Source organism: Anser cygnoides, chromosome 2, assembly GCF_040182565.1.
Source record: "Anser cygnoides isolate HZ-2024a breed goose chromosome 2, Taihu_goose_T2T_genome, whole genome shotgun sequence".
In the NCBI taxonomy this organism is placed as follows: Eukaryota; Metazoa; Chordata; class Aves; order Anseriformes; family Anatidae; genus Anser; species Anser cygnoides.
In genome coordinates this window covers 101,909,457-101,926,272 of record NC_089874.1, presented here as the reverse complement: position 1 = coordinate 101,926,272, position 16,816 = coordinate 101,909,457, and the positions used below count along the sequence as shown (strand labels likewise).

The window sequence follows — 16,816 nt, the reverse complement described above, 5'->3', positions numbered from 1 at the left end:
CAGGAGCAGGGTAGCCGGGGACACAGCAGGACACGGGCCCACAGGCCCCCATACCAACACACCCTGTGGCCAGGCACAGGCAGGGTTGTGATGGGGCAAGTCGGCAGCTCCCATGGGTCAGGAGGGGATGCTCGGGGCCCTTACAGCCTGGGGCTGTGAACTATTTTCTTATGTGCCTACCCAATGCAAAGAGCGCTTGCAACCATGTACCGTTCCTCAGCCTTTTCTGAAGGCTGTCTGAGACGATATATTCAGAGACTCCCCACTTCCCTGATCAGACCGGTGGCCCCAGTGGAGGCCTGACGTTCTGGTTCCAGTCACCTGCATGGGTGACCGGGGCTGTGCCTGGCACATATGCCACATGAGCCAGCACTCACCACAGCCTTGTGCAAGGAGCCAATACCTGCCTCCCTCTCCCCAGTCACTTCTAACTCATGAGCTCCAAGTTACTGGATTTCATCCTATTTTTATTTCTGCAGTCCTCAGGGTCATCAAGTTGCTCCATTTCCCTTCTCTGTATCGACTCTAAGTCCCAGCTTTACGCTCTCAGCAAATTTTATCAGTTCATTCCTGATATTTTTGGCACTGAGATTCATACTACCCAGCAGGTATGACAGAGTGGTAAGCCTCCTTCAGTAACTCAGGTAACAAGTATTTTACTGCAGCCTTAGGCCAACTACCCTTTCTACAGCACTTTTAAGAATGTCTATAAAATAACATTAGTTTCCAAATGATTATGTCCGTACGTGGTTAGCAGCTATACGTTTCAGAGCTATTCAATTACTCATGAACAGAAGCAGCTTCAGCAGCTCCCAACTTTCAGTGCCTTGCTTCATTCAGGCTAGGTGCAGACTAATAGCAAGCCTTATCTTACCCAAGCTTTTCTCTCCCTGCTCCTCAAATGACCCTATGCCTTTCTCCCTTTGCTAGGAGCTAAGAAAACTCTTCATTAGGTGCTCTTATTTCACCTCTGCATTTTATATGTCTGCATTAAGCCTTCCTTACCTGATCCACCTGAACCATATCTAAATCTATCTAATCCATCTCAATCACAAATTTAAGAAGCTCCTAAGGACACTCCTGACATTGGTTGGAATAATTCAATTGTCCAGGCAGGCTCTGGCCAAGACCCCTTGAATTTCTTCACATATTATTCTCATATTTCACCTATTTTTTAAAAAAAACTACAGAATCATAGAATCATTAAGGTTGGTAAAGACCTCCAACTGCCCCCCTACCACCAATGTCACCCACTAAACCGTGTCCCCAAGCACCACGTCCAACCTTTCCTTGAACACCCCCAGGGACGGTGACTCCACCACTTCCCCGGGCAACCCGTTCCAATGCCTGACGTCTCTTTCTGAGAAGAAATGTCTCCTCGTTTCCAGCCTGAACCTCCCCTGACACAGCCTCAGGCCCTTCCCTCCAGTCCTATCACTGGTTATCTCTGTGTTCACACCCCATCCCGCCCTTTATACGACGCTGAGGCCCCGCCCCTCTTGCTACAAGCCCCGCCCCCTCCCGCAAGGCAGCGCAAGCCCCGCCCCCCTCCCGCGGCAAGCCCCGCCCCCTCCCGCGGCAGGCCCCGCCCCCTCCCGCGGCAGGCCCCGCCCCCTCCCGCGGCAGGCCCCGCCCCTACCCGCGCGACACCCTCGAGCCTCCCGCTCCTCGCCCGCCCATTGGCCACCGCCCGCCCGCGCGGGGAGCGGGGCCTCCCGGGGGTATTTAAGGCGCCGCAGCCGCCGCGGCTCCCACAAGGAGCCGGGGCGCGGAGAGGCGGTGAGTGGTGGCCGGGGGGGCGGGGCGGGGCGGGGGGTGCGGCCCGGGGCCTGGCCGGCCGCGTCCCCACGTCTTGCGCCGGAGCCTCGCGGCGCGCCCGTCCCGAGGAGCAGGGCCCGTGCCGCAGCTGCCGGGGGCTGCGGAGGGCTGCGGAGGGCAGAGGGAGCGGTGAGGGCCGCAGGCCTCGCTGCAGGCCGGCCAGAGGTGCTCGGCTGCGGCGCTGGCCCTGCCTGCGGGTAAGGGGGGAGAAGCTGTCCCTGTGCAGCGAGGGCCTGCGGCGCCGCCGCGGTGTCTTGCTTCGTGAGGGAAAGGTTGTGGTGCTTCGGGGGAAGTGGAGGTGCAGAGCGTCGTGCATGCGGGCAAGAAACGTGCTCTCTAGTCCAAGGAACTTGCAGAAGATGCTAACCCTAATTTTTAAAAGGGTGGCGGGGGAGCTTATGTCCCAGCCTGGTGTTGTGCAGCAAGCTGTGTCTGCCTTCCCAGGTTTGAAGCTTTCTGGGACAGGCCTCTGCTACAGCTCAGCAGACTTGGATGATTCAATGTCCCTTTGAATTTTTAGGAACGTTTAATTACATTCAACGTGATGCTTAAAGTAGTCCCCAAGTCAATAAGTAGCGCAGTTCTTGTTTGTGTTGGACGGAAGAGCAGCCTGTATAACAGCTTGTGTTTGATGTCTGCTGTGAAGCTAGAGTCCTGATGCTGCTATAGAAACTGGTCAGCAGAGTTAGAGGGTCGGGTACAGCGATGGTGCCTGTGTGCTGCTTTCTCTGAATCTTGCCTGAGCTTCAGCTGTACGTGAGGATGATGGCTTCTTTAGGGAGACTGGGCTTCAGAAGTGTCACTTTAACCTGGTAGTGCCTATATAATCCTGTTAAAGGCACTGTTTTTCTTAGGCCTGAACCCATTCATGGCTATTAGAGACTGATTGAGTGATCCAGTAGTTTAGGTTTTCTCAGTTTAGTGTTCCATGAAAAGGAAGAGATTTGAGTTTAATTGGTGCCTGAAATTCAGTGTTTATGCTGTAATGGCCGTATTTATGCATATGGCAAGGCAAAACAGAAGCCATCTCCAGTGAGTAAAAGGACATCACTGATCTGTGTAAATACAGTCCTGTTTGACAGCAAATGTATTCTATAAGTCTCACAGATTTGGGACAGTAGAATGTGCTTACATTGTAGTATGCTGTGTGGGACAACCTGGTAGTATTCATTTCAGCCATGTATGAGTAGTCAGCTGTTCCAGAAATCCTAAAACAAACAGCGAAATACTTGCCTTGTGACTTCTGTGTGGAAGTGGAAAGGCTTAAAGGCTGTGGCATTAAGCTGACTGAACAAACTCCTGACCTGCAGCAGCTGGTGCTGCTGAGCACACTTGTTCAGCATAGGCACAAGTGCTTGCTTGTGGTCCAAAAACTCATTTTTTCCTGACTTGGAGGAGGCGCTGTAGCTTTAGTTCTAACTTGAGAACTAAGCTTAAGCTTTGTTTGGTTCAGTGGACAGTATGTCTCTTGTAGCACCAAACCTTTTGGACTGGTAAGGAAGATAGAATAAGTCTTAGATTTTCTCATGTGAACTTCAGCTGAAACTTAAAAAACAGAACAAGGAAGTGGTAGTGCTGAGCTAGGCACTGACCACTTGCTGGTAGCTTGCTGGGGGTGGTTTCTGTTCCCGTGGCTTCACCCTGACCTCCCTGGGAAGGCTGAGTGGCAGCTTAGGACTTCAAGGGTGAGTAGAACAGTTCATAAACCGCCTGCTTCTAGTGCTCTGCACAGGAGGTCAAATAAAAATGTTGTACTTGGACCTAGCTGCTACTATTCAAGCTATGGCACACCACTAGTTCAACTCATACCATAACATGCAACTTCAGAGTGTTCCAGTTGAGTAACACTTTGCCTGTGCTACTGCAGTGAAGTCATGAAATATCTCTACAGACCAGCTTGCTCAGTTGCAACTTCCAGAGTTAGCTTGGGGAGGGGCAGAAGCAGTGCTGTTGGGGCTGGATTTGCTTTTTGGTCACTTCACTCAGATTTCCAAGGAGGGAGTGGCCTCAAGTTTTATATTCACATGGCTTGGTGTGTGGTGTTAGCAGTTGAAAGGTGAAAGTCTTCTGAAGTCATCGCTGACTGCTTCTTAAACTTCTGAAGGCTAAATTATTTTTCTGTCACAGAATTTGCAGCAACAGCATTCTGCTTAGAAGATGTCTGCTCTCGACACCCTCTTTAAATACATTGATGATCACCAAGACCTCTATGTTAAGGTAAGCTTTCTTTCAGTGTTGTCCTGTGGTACAGACAGTCGTGGGATATTAAAACTTGACAGGTGATCAGCTTCAAGCTTGTCGAGTTACACCCGTGTAATATTTATAATAAAGTAAAGTAGCAGCGGGGAGGGGGATCAGACAAAGGGTATGGCTGGTTTGGGTCAAGACAGAAAACTGTTTAAGGTTTAGTTCTGTTCAAAGACTTCAGTCTCCACAGTAGATTTAATAGGAAATGCTCTATTAATGTGTAGTGCAATCAGTAACTGACTTTGAGGTAGGAAACTTCTGACACCAATAGCTCCTGAATGCCAGGCTAGATCCCTTTTCTTTTGAGAAGGGAGAGGAAATATAAAGAAGGCTGGAATAAAGTTCTCTCAAATTAAACTATTCATGTTGAGGGACAGAAGGGACGGTTAACTTCTACACTTGGGCATTTAACCTATGGTTTAGTTGTACCTTGTTTGTAATTCCCTTCACCCAAACCTGTGAAGGAATCAGCTGTACAGCACTATCACCTACCAGACAAGAAATATGCCAAGTGCTCAACTGCCAGGCAATTCCCCTCTTCTCACTGATGTCACGTGGGAAAGAGCTAAGGAGGCCTGAGAAGCCTGGTAGACATTAGCTGGTTTGGGATGCCTAAAGAGCTGCAACTAGAGAACCAAAATATGCTGCCATACTCTTAAGTCTACCTTCTGTATCTGCAGACTGCACTACACTGGTAGGGCAGGAGGGCAACTGTAGGAAAGGGAGACTTGAGAGAGCATTTGAGTGTTAGGGTACTCCTTTGAGGAGAGGACAGAGCTGGTTTGCCTCAAGTTTGTTTCACTAAAATTTTAGTTGAATTTTGGTGTTTATAGTGCATCCTGTGCCATAAATGATGTGTAGTAAAACCTGTACCTTCTCCATCTTCCCACAGCGGCTGGCAGAGTGGGTGGCAATCCAGAGTGTGTCAGCATGGCCAGAGAAGAGGGGTGAAATCAAACGCATGATGGAGGTTGCTGCAAAGGATATTGAGCGACTGGGAGGCACAACCCAACTTATGGATATTGGCAAACAAAAGGTATGTGAGCATCCCCACGGCAGCTTAGCAGAAAGTCTGTTCAGAAGACAAGGTAGGTTTGCACCAGGAGGTGTGCTGGTTTCTTATGATCCCAGAAGCAAAGGCACTCAGACTCTGTAAAAGATTATTCAAAATATTATTTTAGAGCTGAAAGAGAGAAAGAGGATGGTATTGTATGTCCCTTCAGATGTTGGGAACCCAAACCATGCAGCATCTAACAGGCATCCATTTAGCTGTGCAGATTCTCTCCATGGAAATGTTGCCCCATTTGGTTTGTTTTGAACATTCTATAATAGTTTAAAAAGAAAACAACTCTGTTCATTGATTTCAGTGGCAAACAAAAGAGATGTTCACATGAGAACTTCTTGCTGTGCTTTTAGATAAAGACAAGGACATGCAGGTGGTGTAATTGCCAGTGCCAAATAGGAACTGCCTTGTGAGCTACAATCAGCTGGCTAAATTTATCCCGCAGCCAAGGGATGTGCACAGCGTGATGCAGGCCTGAAGGCCAAGCTGTGTGTCACAGCACAAGCTTGGGTGTACTCAGGCCAACTCTTGTGTGGGTCACTAATTCCTAGAGGTATGATGATACTCTGGTCGGGATCACCACCCAAGGGTCCTGTGAGTAGTGGCCTAGAAAGGCAGTACTTGGTGTGGGATAGTCTTTCCTGCCACCCAGTCTGAGCCTCCTTTTAAGACCTTTGCTGTTACTAGTAAAAGTTTTGGGATCCACATCAATTACATCATTGTGTTGTATTACATGTTAAATGTATTTAATACCTTTCTGACCGAGCAGAAATAGAGCACCAGCAAAGAAATGTTAGACATTCTTAACACCAGGCTGGTGTTGGCCCCTAGGCCCATAGGCTGTGAAGATGCTGACAGAAGTTTCAGGTCTAAAAGACTTCTAGGCAGCTCTTTCAGAAGGCTATTACATTTAGCAAAAGATTGCACTCCTTCCTTACCAGGTAGAGATGGATACTTCATAGGTGAATCCCTTCCTTATTTTTGGCTGTCTAGATCGCTTCTCTTCACCTGAGAAATGTGATTGAGCGAGAGCTTCATCCGAAGAAACCATCCGCTCTCCTGGGCTCTCCTTTGAAGTGCCCGGTCACTATATTTCACAGAATAAGACCCACACCAAAGCTGTTAGGCTAGCATTTGGTCAGTGATATTCAAAAGGTATCGGGAGCATTTGCAAGCTTTAGAAGATGGTTATTGTAATTGGTGATAATGATTGCTGGGGGAAATCTAAGTATGTCAGGATCCTCTGAGCAGTTCTTGCATTTGGCAACTGGAATACACTTCTTTCTAGCAGGACAGCGGTTCATTTCATGCCCCCTCTTGAGAGGAGAAGGCTCTTGAGAATCTGTAGGACAATTCTAGCTCTATTAACCACAGCCTAAAATCCTGTCACGGGTGTTTCAGTTCACTGAGTCAATCTTGTTCCTGTCATCAGTGTAACTTTCTGCTGGGAAAGAACTGTTGCTGCCATATCAGTGAAGAGCAAGGTAAAGCAACTGGCTGACTTGCCTGATCCAGCGTGGTTTACTGCTGTGCAGCAGTTTGTACCGAGTACTGATTATTGTAACTGTAAATTCTGGCAATATTGCTTTAATGACTTAAAACTGCAGCTGGCCAAAGATCGTGTAACCCGCTGATAAAAATCTGAACTTGGAGCCCAGAAGTCAAAGCTGATTCTGATTTTAATCTGCTGAACAATGTCTAGGCATGCGTTCACCAAAATGGAATATGTGCTGACTGAGACTATCAGGGGATAATTGCTTATGGGGTACTCCAAAGAACTAAGCTAAATTCAGCTTTTGAACTTTTGAACGAAGTTCATCAGCACTACCCTGCCAGTTGCTTAACAGTAGGCAGAGAAATACAGCTGTTACACAGACTTTGAGTTTAGGCACTTGTTGTCCTCGGTGATACCACTGTCAGGAAGTCTTTGAGAGTTGTAATGTAGACAGGATGAAAGTGCAGTGAAAAGCAGTGCAGAATGCACTATTAAAAGCATTTCAGCACTTATGCTTAGGTAAGTGTTAGATATGGCAGTTTGGCATGTAGACAGCTTGCTCTGCTAAAATCTGGTGTAGGAGTGGTTAAAAGGAGTGCTGAGAGGCTTGGAAACCCTAACTGTTAGGGGAATGGTCAAGAAACTTTTCTGATGTGGTTCTGTAACACCTTCACTGGCACATCCTGCTTCTGGCAGTCAGTTTAAGTAGCTTAGTTTTGTTTATCTGTCTGCAGAGGTTATGAGCTTATAGACATAACATTCAAGTATCCATTTGATAAAAATGTGCCACTGACATTCCACGTTTGTGTTTAAAAACACCTGCCTTCTACTTCTAGCTGCCTGATGGATCAGAGATCCCTCTGCCTCCAATTGTTCTGGGAACGCTTGGCTCAGATCCACACAAGAAGACCGTGTGTGTTTATGGCCACCTGGACGTTCAGCCGGCGGCACTAGAGGATGGCTGGGATAGTGAGCCCTTCACACTGGTAGAAAGAGATGGTGAGAGCTGTGGACTTCTCTGAAATTGAGCACTTCTTAAACATGTGTAGTGTTTAACTGTTCTGAAGTCATACCCTGGATAGAAATGTCAGAGGAGAATAAGATCAGAAATTAACATTTATTTAATATCAGTGAGGAAAAGATGCAGGAGAAAATGGTAAACAATAGAGATGTAAAATCTCAGCTGCTCTTAGGGCTTGTGGTTTTTTTCCTGACATTCTAGGCGGTGCTTGCATGCTCTCTTGTAGCTACAACAAATCTTACTGACCTCCATGTTGCCAGAAAGCCTCCTAGAGCTGGGTTTTTGTACATTTCAGAACTTGCAGCCTGTGAAGTCATGTCAGGCTGGGATTTTGTACCACTACAGGGGTCAGGAGCTCAATGCTGCTTCCTTATGTCTGGAGGCAGGAGCGGGTACAGCAGCCTCCATGGGTTGCCTTGTGCTTGTGTACTGTGCTACAAGGAGTACGCAGAAGTCACAGCTAGTGCCTGGAGGAGTGTTTGTCTCCTGTAGTGGGGATGAAGAAATCAAGCAGTAGCTCCTGTTGAAATAGCATGTAGCCGAGAGCAGACTAAAACTTTTTCTTAAAAGCTGGTTTAAATCTGGTGCTACCAACAGCCCCTTCTTTGTTTCATTTGTTCAGTGTTGAGAGCCAAAGGTCATACAAATAGAGGGACATTAACCACTCTGGTGGTGTAAGCGTTAATCATTGCCAAGAAGAGGCATCTGTGGTAACTAGTGTTTCTAGCAGGGCACTTGGTAATGGGTAACAGAGTCCAAGTCCCTAAGTCAGATTATCTCCTCTGATAGCACGAGCCAGACTTGCCTCAGGCTGTGGCTTATCTCCGTGCAGCCTGGCAGTGCAGGAGGTGGATCTGCCAATTGCCGCGTACCCTGCAGGCTCCATGGCCTGCTCTGGCACTGCGGTTACATCTCCCACATCGGGCTCATAGTCACAGTTCTAATGAATTATTGCAACAATATCTGCCTTCGCTGTGATCCTGTGTGCTGTGTTTCCTGGGACTTCCCCACAGCCTGCAAAACTTGTCTTTGGCTGAAGTCCTTCCTGGGTGCCAGAGAAGTGATTAGTCACTAGCTTCTAAAGCCTTATTCTCAAAATAAAGAATTACTGAATTGAAGCAATATGGAATAGACTTCTTAAAAAGAGGTGTCTTGTTTCTATACCCTTACCAAAGTGTTTGTAGAAAATGTAATTATTGTAAAGGGTATGAGAATAACTTAGCCCGAGGCAGTTGCATCTCTTCTAGGCCTTTGTTCTATGCAGAGGGCTGCTCAGGGAAGAGATGGGTAGCTTTGTGGGAGAACTGCTGCAGTCCTGTACCTATCCCACTGCACCGGTGTGTAAAATGGGAAGGGTAAACTGCTACTTCAGAAGAATCTGATGTGAAAGTTAGTATAAGCAGGGCTAAAAAATGTATGTGAAAGGATGCTTCCTTCTGCAAGTGAGAAATGACAAAATTCATCTTATTTTTTCTCCTTACTGGTTAATTCATCTCTGGTTTCTGCAGGAAAGCTGTATGGAAGAGGATCAACAGATGACAAAGGTCCAGTGCTTGCCTGGCTGAATGCCTTGGAGGCTTATCAACAAACGAACCAGGTATGTGCCCAATATATATTCTGCTTTTTTACATACAGCTGAGTCTAGCAATAAATGTTATCCAAGCCACGAAGCCTTGAGGCAAGGCTGCTTATTCAGCTGACTGGAGGAATGATGCAACAGTCATGTAAATTCCCTGACTTCCCGGTAGGATTGAGTTGTCTTTCTGGAAAGCTGGTCTTGTGGATGCTTGGCTTGCACTTAAAATGTTTTTGCTTTAATGAAATACGTAGGAAGGAAAATACATATGGGGCAGGAGTAATAATCAAAGGTGCTCTTTCATGTAAGGTTGTCATACATAACTAGCTTGGCCTTCAGCAGAGCTTAACGTCTCACTGCCACTGAATTCTGAGGAGAGCTTTTAACTTGGTAACGCTAACCTGGGATCTTTGTTTCTGTTAAAGAAAAAGTGCAATCAGAAATAAAGCAGATATCCTGAGCATCTTGTAAGACCAGTTGCTCTTGGGTAAAGAACTAGCAATTCTCAAGTGTTGCATAGGCATAGAATATGGCAGACTGGTCAGACGAGGTAGCTCTGATGCTTACTGTGGCATGCGATTCCTGTGGTTAATATTAGATTTTCTAGCCTTGTGACTTACCTTTGGCAACTGATCTCTGAAGGCTTTCCCCAGTTAAGAGGATTGGGAACCAGTTGTTCTAGAGCTTGTTTAAAACTCTTGAAGAGGTTGAATACCATCAAATAAAGAGTGGCATAAGCGTCCTTAATTTAAGCACAGTCTGCACTTAAACTTACTTTGTATATAATTACCAGATTCCACCATCACAGAACTGAGTTACCATTGTCCTCTGTTCTGCTCTGTACATCGCAGATCAGAATTACTGATGACTGAAGGAATCAGATGTTTTCACATATTTAATCTGTGTTTTTTCATTTTCAAAGGATTTTCCAGTAAATGTTAAGTTCTGCCTAGAGGGTATGGAGGAATCGGGATCAGAAGGCCTTGATGAATTGATTTTTGCTCAGCGAGACACTTTCTTCAAAGATGTTGATTACGTTTGCATTTCTGACAACTACTGGCTAGGCAAGAAAAAGCCTTGTATCACCTATGGCTTGAGGGGTATCTGCTACTACTTCATAGAGGTATGTTCTGGAATACACTGCCAAAACAGTATTACTGAGCTGAGTTTTCTATTAGAGAAGATGAGTGGTAGCTCCGGGTTATCCAAGCCAACAGCTTTTCTTCAGAAAAGGTAGAATTGACTGAGTAGAACAGGTTCTACTGTAATTATCTAAATATCTTCCTTTTACTATCCTGTATGATAGTTGGGTAGAAGGGAGATCTTTCAGCTATCCAGCAGCTTCACTGGGTGATTATCTCATTGCATGGATATCTTGATCCAGATATTTCCGTGGGTGAAGAAAGTCACCACAAGTCTCCAGGGTTGGAACAGTCAGTATACTAAGGGCTTGCACTTCAGAGTGATAAAAAGCACGTGCTTTAACATACAACTGAGTGATCTGGATTCAAAAATAGATGCATCCTAAAATGCAGCAAAAAAGAGATAGAGATCTCTTCTGTGCAATTGTTAATGTCTCCATGGTAAGATTCACCTGAATTTCATTTCTAACCAGGTTGAATGCAGTGATAAGGACCTTCACTCTGGAGTTTATGGTGGTTCAGTACATGAGGCCATGACAGATCTCATTGCTCTAATGGGTAAGAAAGCAGGTTTCACTGAATGCATCTGAAGTGGGAGTAAGGCCCATTAAAGCTTGAGTTAGCAATGAGGAGTTCCTAAGGACTGTGTACGCTAGCAAAGCCATAAACTGTGAAGCTGTTTGCCAGGTATTCCTAAAACAGGCAGATCACTTAAATAGAGAAATATGAGGAAGATCTTACCTAGCTTCTCCTAAAATCTTGTTGGAAACTTGAATGTTAATTAAATCATCTCTCCTGCAAACTCTTCTACAGATGCCATATTGAACTCCTTGGGCAATCCTGCCTTCAAACAACCAGCTAAACATGTAGCAGTAGAATCCAGGTGCAAGGAAGTGCAGATTTCTGGATAGCTGCAAATTCCATGAGTGCCTTCCATGCTTAGAGGAACAGGCTCTGGGAGGTGGAGGCCTTTTTTTTATTAAGTCTGTAGATTTTCAGAAAACTGACTCCTACCACCCATAGAAAGTGCTCCCTGTAATGACATCTTTTCTGGCTGAATGCTGATCCTAAGTGCTTTTTTTTTTTTTTTACAGCTTCTCTTATAGACAAGAAAGGAAAAATCCTCATCCCAGGCATTAATGAAGCAGTGGCATCTGTTACTGATGAGGAGCTGGCATTATATGAGAAGATTGATTTTGACCTGAAAGAATATGCAAAAGATGTAGGAGCAACAAAACTACTGCATGATACAAAGGTATTCTGTATTGCTGTCTGCTCTGGTTATGTCTGTTCAGACATCTGGGTTGGTAGAAGACAAGCAAGCCTCTTGTGTAGTTACCAAGTAATTTGGTAGGCAGGGAATTCATGTGATCTCTTTAAAATCATGAGATTGCCTTGAAGGTAACTTCTCATACTGCACAGCTGACTGCATACTTCATACTTGCAGTTCCTCTGCAAAGTGTTGTGTGCTTGGAAACTTTGTGTAGGTTATCCTGTATTTTGGGCAAGCAGTCTAGGCAGCTTTAAAGCTGCTCCTTAGTTGCTCCGTGCTGTGCATAAGGAACACTTCAAATCTGTACAGAACTTCCCTTATCTAGTGTTGTTCTCTTAAGACTTGATAAGAACAGCTAACACAGGAGAAACTTTTCCAGAGGTCAGATACCGCATGTACACAAACCATCTGACTTCCTGCATCTATGTGGGAAGTGCAGTGGGTTATCAGAAATCTAGTTGTTTGTAGATAGGACTTCTCATAAGGTGAGAAAACAGGGTGGCTGTGAACTTAAGGTTGATGTGCAGAGCATCTTCCTAGACCTGGCAAGCAAAGACTGTCTTGTAGGCATGAACTAGGTAGCTGCCCAAATCTTTGTCCAGGCTCAAGTTTGCTAAATGCTTGTCTGTACTTCTCAAATTGTCATCCTGTGAGTTGTCCAAATAAATGCTTTTAACTGCATTGAGTCTAAAGGTGTAAGTATTGCACACTAAGTTTACAGAGATAAGCCACAGATGTAAATGCATCTATCATAAAATGCTAAAAGTGTTGTAAAGGACAAGTTTACATGTGCAGGTCTGTCTTCTGTCACAGTACTGTCAGGAGAGGACTTCAGGCTCGACTCAAGCAGCCCTAAGTAACAGTTTTATATCCTTAGTCTTGTCTCTGCATGCTCAGGTTTACATCAACTGAGAGTGCACAGGCTTCCTTGTTTAGCCTTGTCCTATAAAGTAATGGATGAAATATAACTTGTAAGGAGGAGCTGGTAAGATGCTTGTCACTTAAGATACTGCACTAAAGCTGTTCAGTTTTAGCTAGACTGAAATCCTGGGTTGGTTTACAGAGTTTTAAGCTATATGCATGCAATAGATGACTTGGGGCTAAGGGGGAGATACAAGAAGGCTGTAATCTCCAGGTGAGAAGCAATGTGCTTGAACATTTTGGACAGTGATGGTTCAGCTTGAAAGGAGATTAGAAGCAGGTTGTACCTGGAACAAAAACTTAATGCTAAAGCCCACACTTTGTAAGTATCCCTAATCTTTGCAGTGCAGTTCAGTTTTGAGATACTGTAGCTGTCTGTAGAGGGCACAAATGTCCAGTACACTGGCAGTGTGAATTCAACACAACTGTGTCCAAGGCAGCAAGGAGGAAATGTGTATCTGAAAGGGCCTAGTGATGGTAGGCAGTAGTACTTATGTCAATGAACCCAGAGTTCTGTCAGTTTAGTGCAGATGATAATATGAATAGCTGAAAGGAGCCCACTGTGCCTCAGTCTGCAATGGAGAGACTTAAAAAATAAAAAAAATTGTAATCTGTCAGCATGTGACTGTTGAAGGTACCTGCCTGACCTGAGGCAGTGCGGACCAGAGCTTCTAGTGTGCATCCTGTAGTTCTTGAGCATCTTAAAATGGTATTTCTGTCCTTGCTGGAAGCAGACTGATTGTCCTGTAAGTTCCATAGAAGTGGGAGAAAGCCGAACTAGGGCTACTGAAAAATCTCTTCAGGTGCTGAAGCCAGCTGTTGCATCAAAATGCATCCTTAACAGGAGTAATGGCTGTTTAACTGAGTGATCATGATTGAGGTGCATTTGACCATGTGAGAAAGAACTACTACTTGCAAGTCTTTAATAGATTGAAGGAATTTACTTTGGGGGAGCTCTGTCAAATCTGATGTAACCTTGCATCTTTGTCTTCTCTTCTGCAGAGAGATATCCTTATGCACAGGTGGAGATACCCTTCCTTGTCTCTCCATGGAATTGAAGGAGCCTTCTCAGCCTCTGGAGCAAAGACTGTGATTCCTAGGAAAGTGATTGGCAAGTTCTCAATCAGGCTTGTGCCAAACATGACTCCTGAAGAAGTCACAAAGCATGTATGTTGAGATGCTTTGGTCTCAAAGCAACAGTCTCTAGACTTCCTTTCTGTGTGTCTGGGAGAAGTTTTCTGGTTTCTGAAGCAGTTCTGTTTGCTTTGCTACAGTCTTCCATGTTCTGCACCTGAGCTCAGATATTTGAGGGAGTTGAAATAGTGGCCTTGATGTCCAGTTTCTCTCATCTAACTTGAAGACAGCTCAGGAATGAAAGCTGATTTAACTGCAGGGCACTTGCATTGCCACCAGAGCATATTCAAAAGTGTAAGAGTTCGACATAATGGCTGACTGTTTTACAGTAATGCTATTACTTGCCTAAAGGGAGGTTCTGACCACAGAGCTACATAGTAATAATATGAAATAGCTATAGAAAAGCTATTGCTGTACAGCAGTAGTGACCTACAAGTTCCTAATATGCCTTTAATACACTGTCTTCACCGGTGCTCATGTGAATAACAGTAAGACTTCTCAATTTTTCCTATAGGTTGAAGACTACCTGAACAAAAAGTTCGCAGAGCTGCAGAGCCCCAACAAATTCAAAGTGTACTTAGGCCATGGTGGGAAACCCTGGGTGTCTGACTTCGACCATCCACACTACATGGCTGGTAGGAGGGCCATGAAGACAGGTCAGTGGGTTTTCCGCTTGGTATTGGGGAGAATAAAGAGCTCTTGTTCCAGTGCCTCGAGGAATACTGCAGAAGTCATGTTTGCAGAACATTTATGGTTGTCTGCACATAGGTAGTAGATTTGGCTCACTAAGTAACTAAGCATTTCAGTTGCAGTGCTTAAACTCAGTTCTGAGGTGCAGGATAGAAGGGAAGTTACTCTCAAGCTCATTCCTACTATACTGAAACAAGCCTTTTGGTATAGTGTTGCTTTTGTGTAAGGATGACATTGTCAGCAGTCGAGACCATTTGTTTAGCCAAAGTCCTCAAAGCTTAGGCGTTCTAGTGTCTTTCTTAATCAGTTATAATAGGTGAACTAGAGCAAATCTAACTTCCGTTGGAGTACAAATGCCTTTCAGGTAGTGTTAACTGCTTGAACTAAACCCCACTAATACTCCAACACAATTTTGGGGGTAAAATTCCACGATTGTGTGATCTTTGTATGGCTAAATAAGAGCTGTTTGTTTGGCCAGCACCATATAGAAATGTTTGGTACCTGATTGCTTAAGCAGCACTAAGAATTTGTTGGAAAAACAAATGCAACCCCAAACTGACTGGAGTATCTCCCTTGTTTTAGTTTTTGGAGTCGATCCAGACCTGACAAGGGAGGGAGGAAGCATTCCTGTCACCCTTACTTTTCAAGAAGCAACAGGCAAGAATGTCATGCTGCTTCCTGTTGGAGCTGCAGATGATGGTGCACACTCTCAAAATGAGAAGCTAAATAGGTAAGAACATTTATCTCTGCAACACTGAGTTGTACTGTGGGTCTTCAAGTATTTTGGAGAAGACCAAGGAGGATTGGGCTCTTTGAGTCTCTGGAAGGCAAAGTGCAACTCCTCATCAGAGGATGACTGAGTGGGTGGTTGTGGTAACTGGTCTGTAGCTGAATCTTGACCTTATTACCACTTCTGATTACGCACATTTGAAACTAGAATGCTTTTGTACTTTGCTGTCAAAGCTGGACTACTTTCCCCTTCCCCAAGGGTGGCATTTCTGTCCTGCAGCAGTGGTTCCTGTAGCATCTGTTGGCTGCATAGGACAGATACTGCAAAGTGAACAGCTACTGGTGAAACAGCGCAGGCTAAGACATGCTAATGGAAGTGATCTTCCCTGCAGGTACAACTACATCCAGGGGGTGAAGATGCTTGGTGCATACCTCTATGAAGTTTCCCAGCTGAAGGACTAAGCTGGATGCCTTCTGGTTTGTGAATCAGAAGCCTGAATTTTCTTAGGAAACAGCATCAACTGTCAATTCTTATGGCTTCCCTTCTCTACCAATCTACCAACACTCCAGTGCTTTGGGGAAGAGGGAAGCATGTGGTTCCACTTGAGAAACAAAGAACATTGTATACCAAAAATAATTCTTTAAATGCTTCAAATGACACAGACTACTCTTGGTCCGGCCAGTAGTCCTGAACTGCATCTTAGTCCCCTCTATATCACTTCAAAGTCATGGTTTGCTGTACTCATCTACTTTTCCTGTAAAAGCAGGAGGAACTGTTTGCTCTCAGCTGCTTAAGCAGCCACATCAATTGCACAACTGTCAGTAAAGTGTAAGGTTCTTATTCCAGGATGGGTCCTGGAAATAGTCAAAGTGATAGATTATGGGGCTGTACTGGAATGTGTTCAAGCTCTAGTGAGGCTTCTGAGTGATTTGGGAGAGCGGTTTGGCTCTTACAGTTTATACCTGCCTGCAGGTTTTGATTTACAGTGAATTAGGTTATAACAAAATTCACTGGGGTAATGACTACTGGCTGTTTTTTGTAAAGCTGCCTTTGTACTCCCTAAAAAGGACAATAAATCATGCTCTAGCAATTGGCTCTTTGTTTCTAAGGTTTAAGTAATGACTTGGGAAGAAAAGTAAACAATTTCAAGCAACTTGGGAGGAGCTCTTCTATCTCTGTAGAAGTAGATGGACAACATGGCTACACAAACTTCCTGGGAAACAAAGTTTTTATTCCGAAGTACTTTTAGGCCTTGCTTCTGTAACAGCTTGCCGACTTGAAGCTGGTGTCACCGAATCCTGCTCAACTGAGAGAAAAAAAGCTCAGTGTTCATTTTGGGCTCTGTAAGCCAGGACATTACACTAACACAAGTGATAGTGAAAGGGAGTGGGTGGGATTTGTAGGCAGAATTGGAGAGAGGAGCATCACTCACTGCAACTACTGACTGATATTCAGCTTCAGGGTGTCTATGGGAAACACTCATCTCCAAGACTTCTGCTGTTATGTCAAAACCAACTGTTACATGTGCTGGTCTGAACTGGATTAGGCTCACTTGTTCAACTGCCTGACCAGTATTAGCAGACTAAGCTAGGCAGCTATTTTAAGTGATGATGCTTTGCTCTGGGAACTGCTTAAGAGCATGGTGCAGTTGTGCAGTCCTGTGTACTGCTAAACAGCAGCATCTGCTGCTTCCTCCCTAGGGGACG

The 16,816-nt window shown here is 45.0% G+C and overlaps 1 protein-coding gene across 2 annotated transcripts; it reads left to right on the top strand.

Moving 5' to 3' along the window:
• Positions 1 to 1,633: 1,633 nt before the first annotated feature.
• On the top strand, positions 1,634 to 16,200 carry CNDP2 (carnosine dipeptidase 2). Of its 2 annotated transcripts, none has more exons than XM_048079226.2 (12): positions 1,634 to 1,779; positions 3,946 to 4,035; positions 4,958 to 5,101; positions 7,460 to 7,622; positions 9,153 to 9,241; positions 10,143 to 10,343; positions 10,836 to 10,920; positions 11,457 to 11,617; positions 13,559 to 13,723; positions 14,205 to 14,346; positions 14,963 to 15,110; positions 15,502 to 16,200. In XM_048079226.2, exons 2-12 carry the CDS (start codon positions 3,976 to 3,978, stop codon positions 15,569 to 15,571), a joined length of 1,428 nt encoding a protein of 475 aa, XP_047935183.2. In that variant the 5' UTR covers positions 1,634 to 1,779; positions 3,946 to 3,975; the 3' UTR covers positions 15,572 to 16,200. The 2 variants fall into 2 exon arrangements, with proteins under 2 accessions (XP_047935183.2, XP_047935184.2); XM_048079227.2 differs by lacking the exon at positions 1,634 to 1,779 and adding an exon at positions 3,327 to 3,503.
• Positions 16,201 to 16,816: the final 616 nt, after the last annotated feature.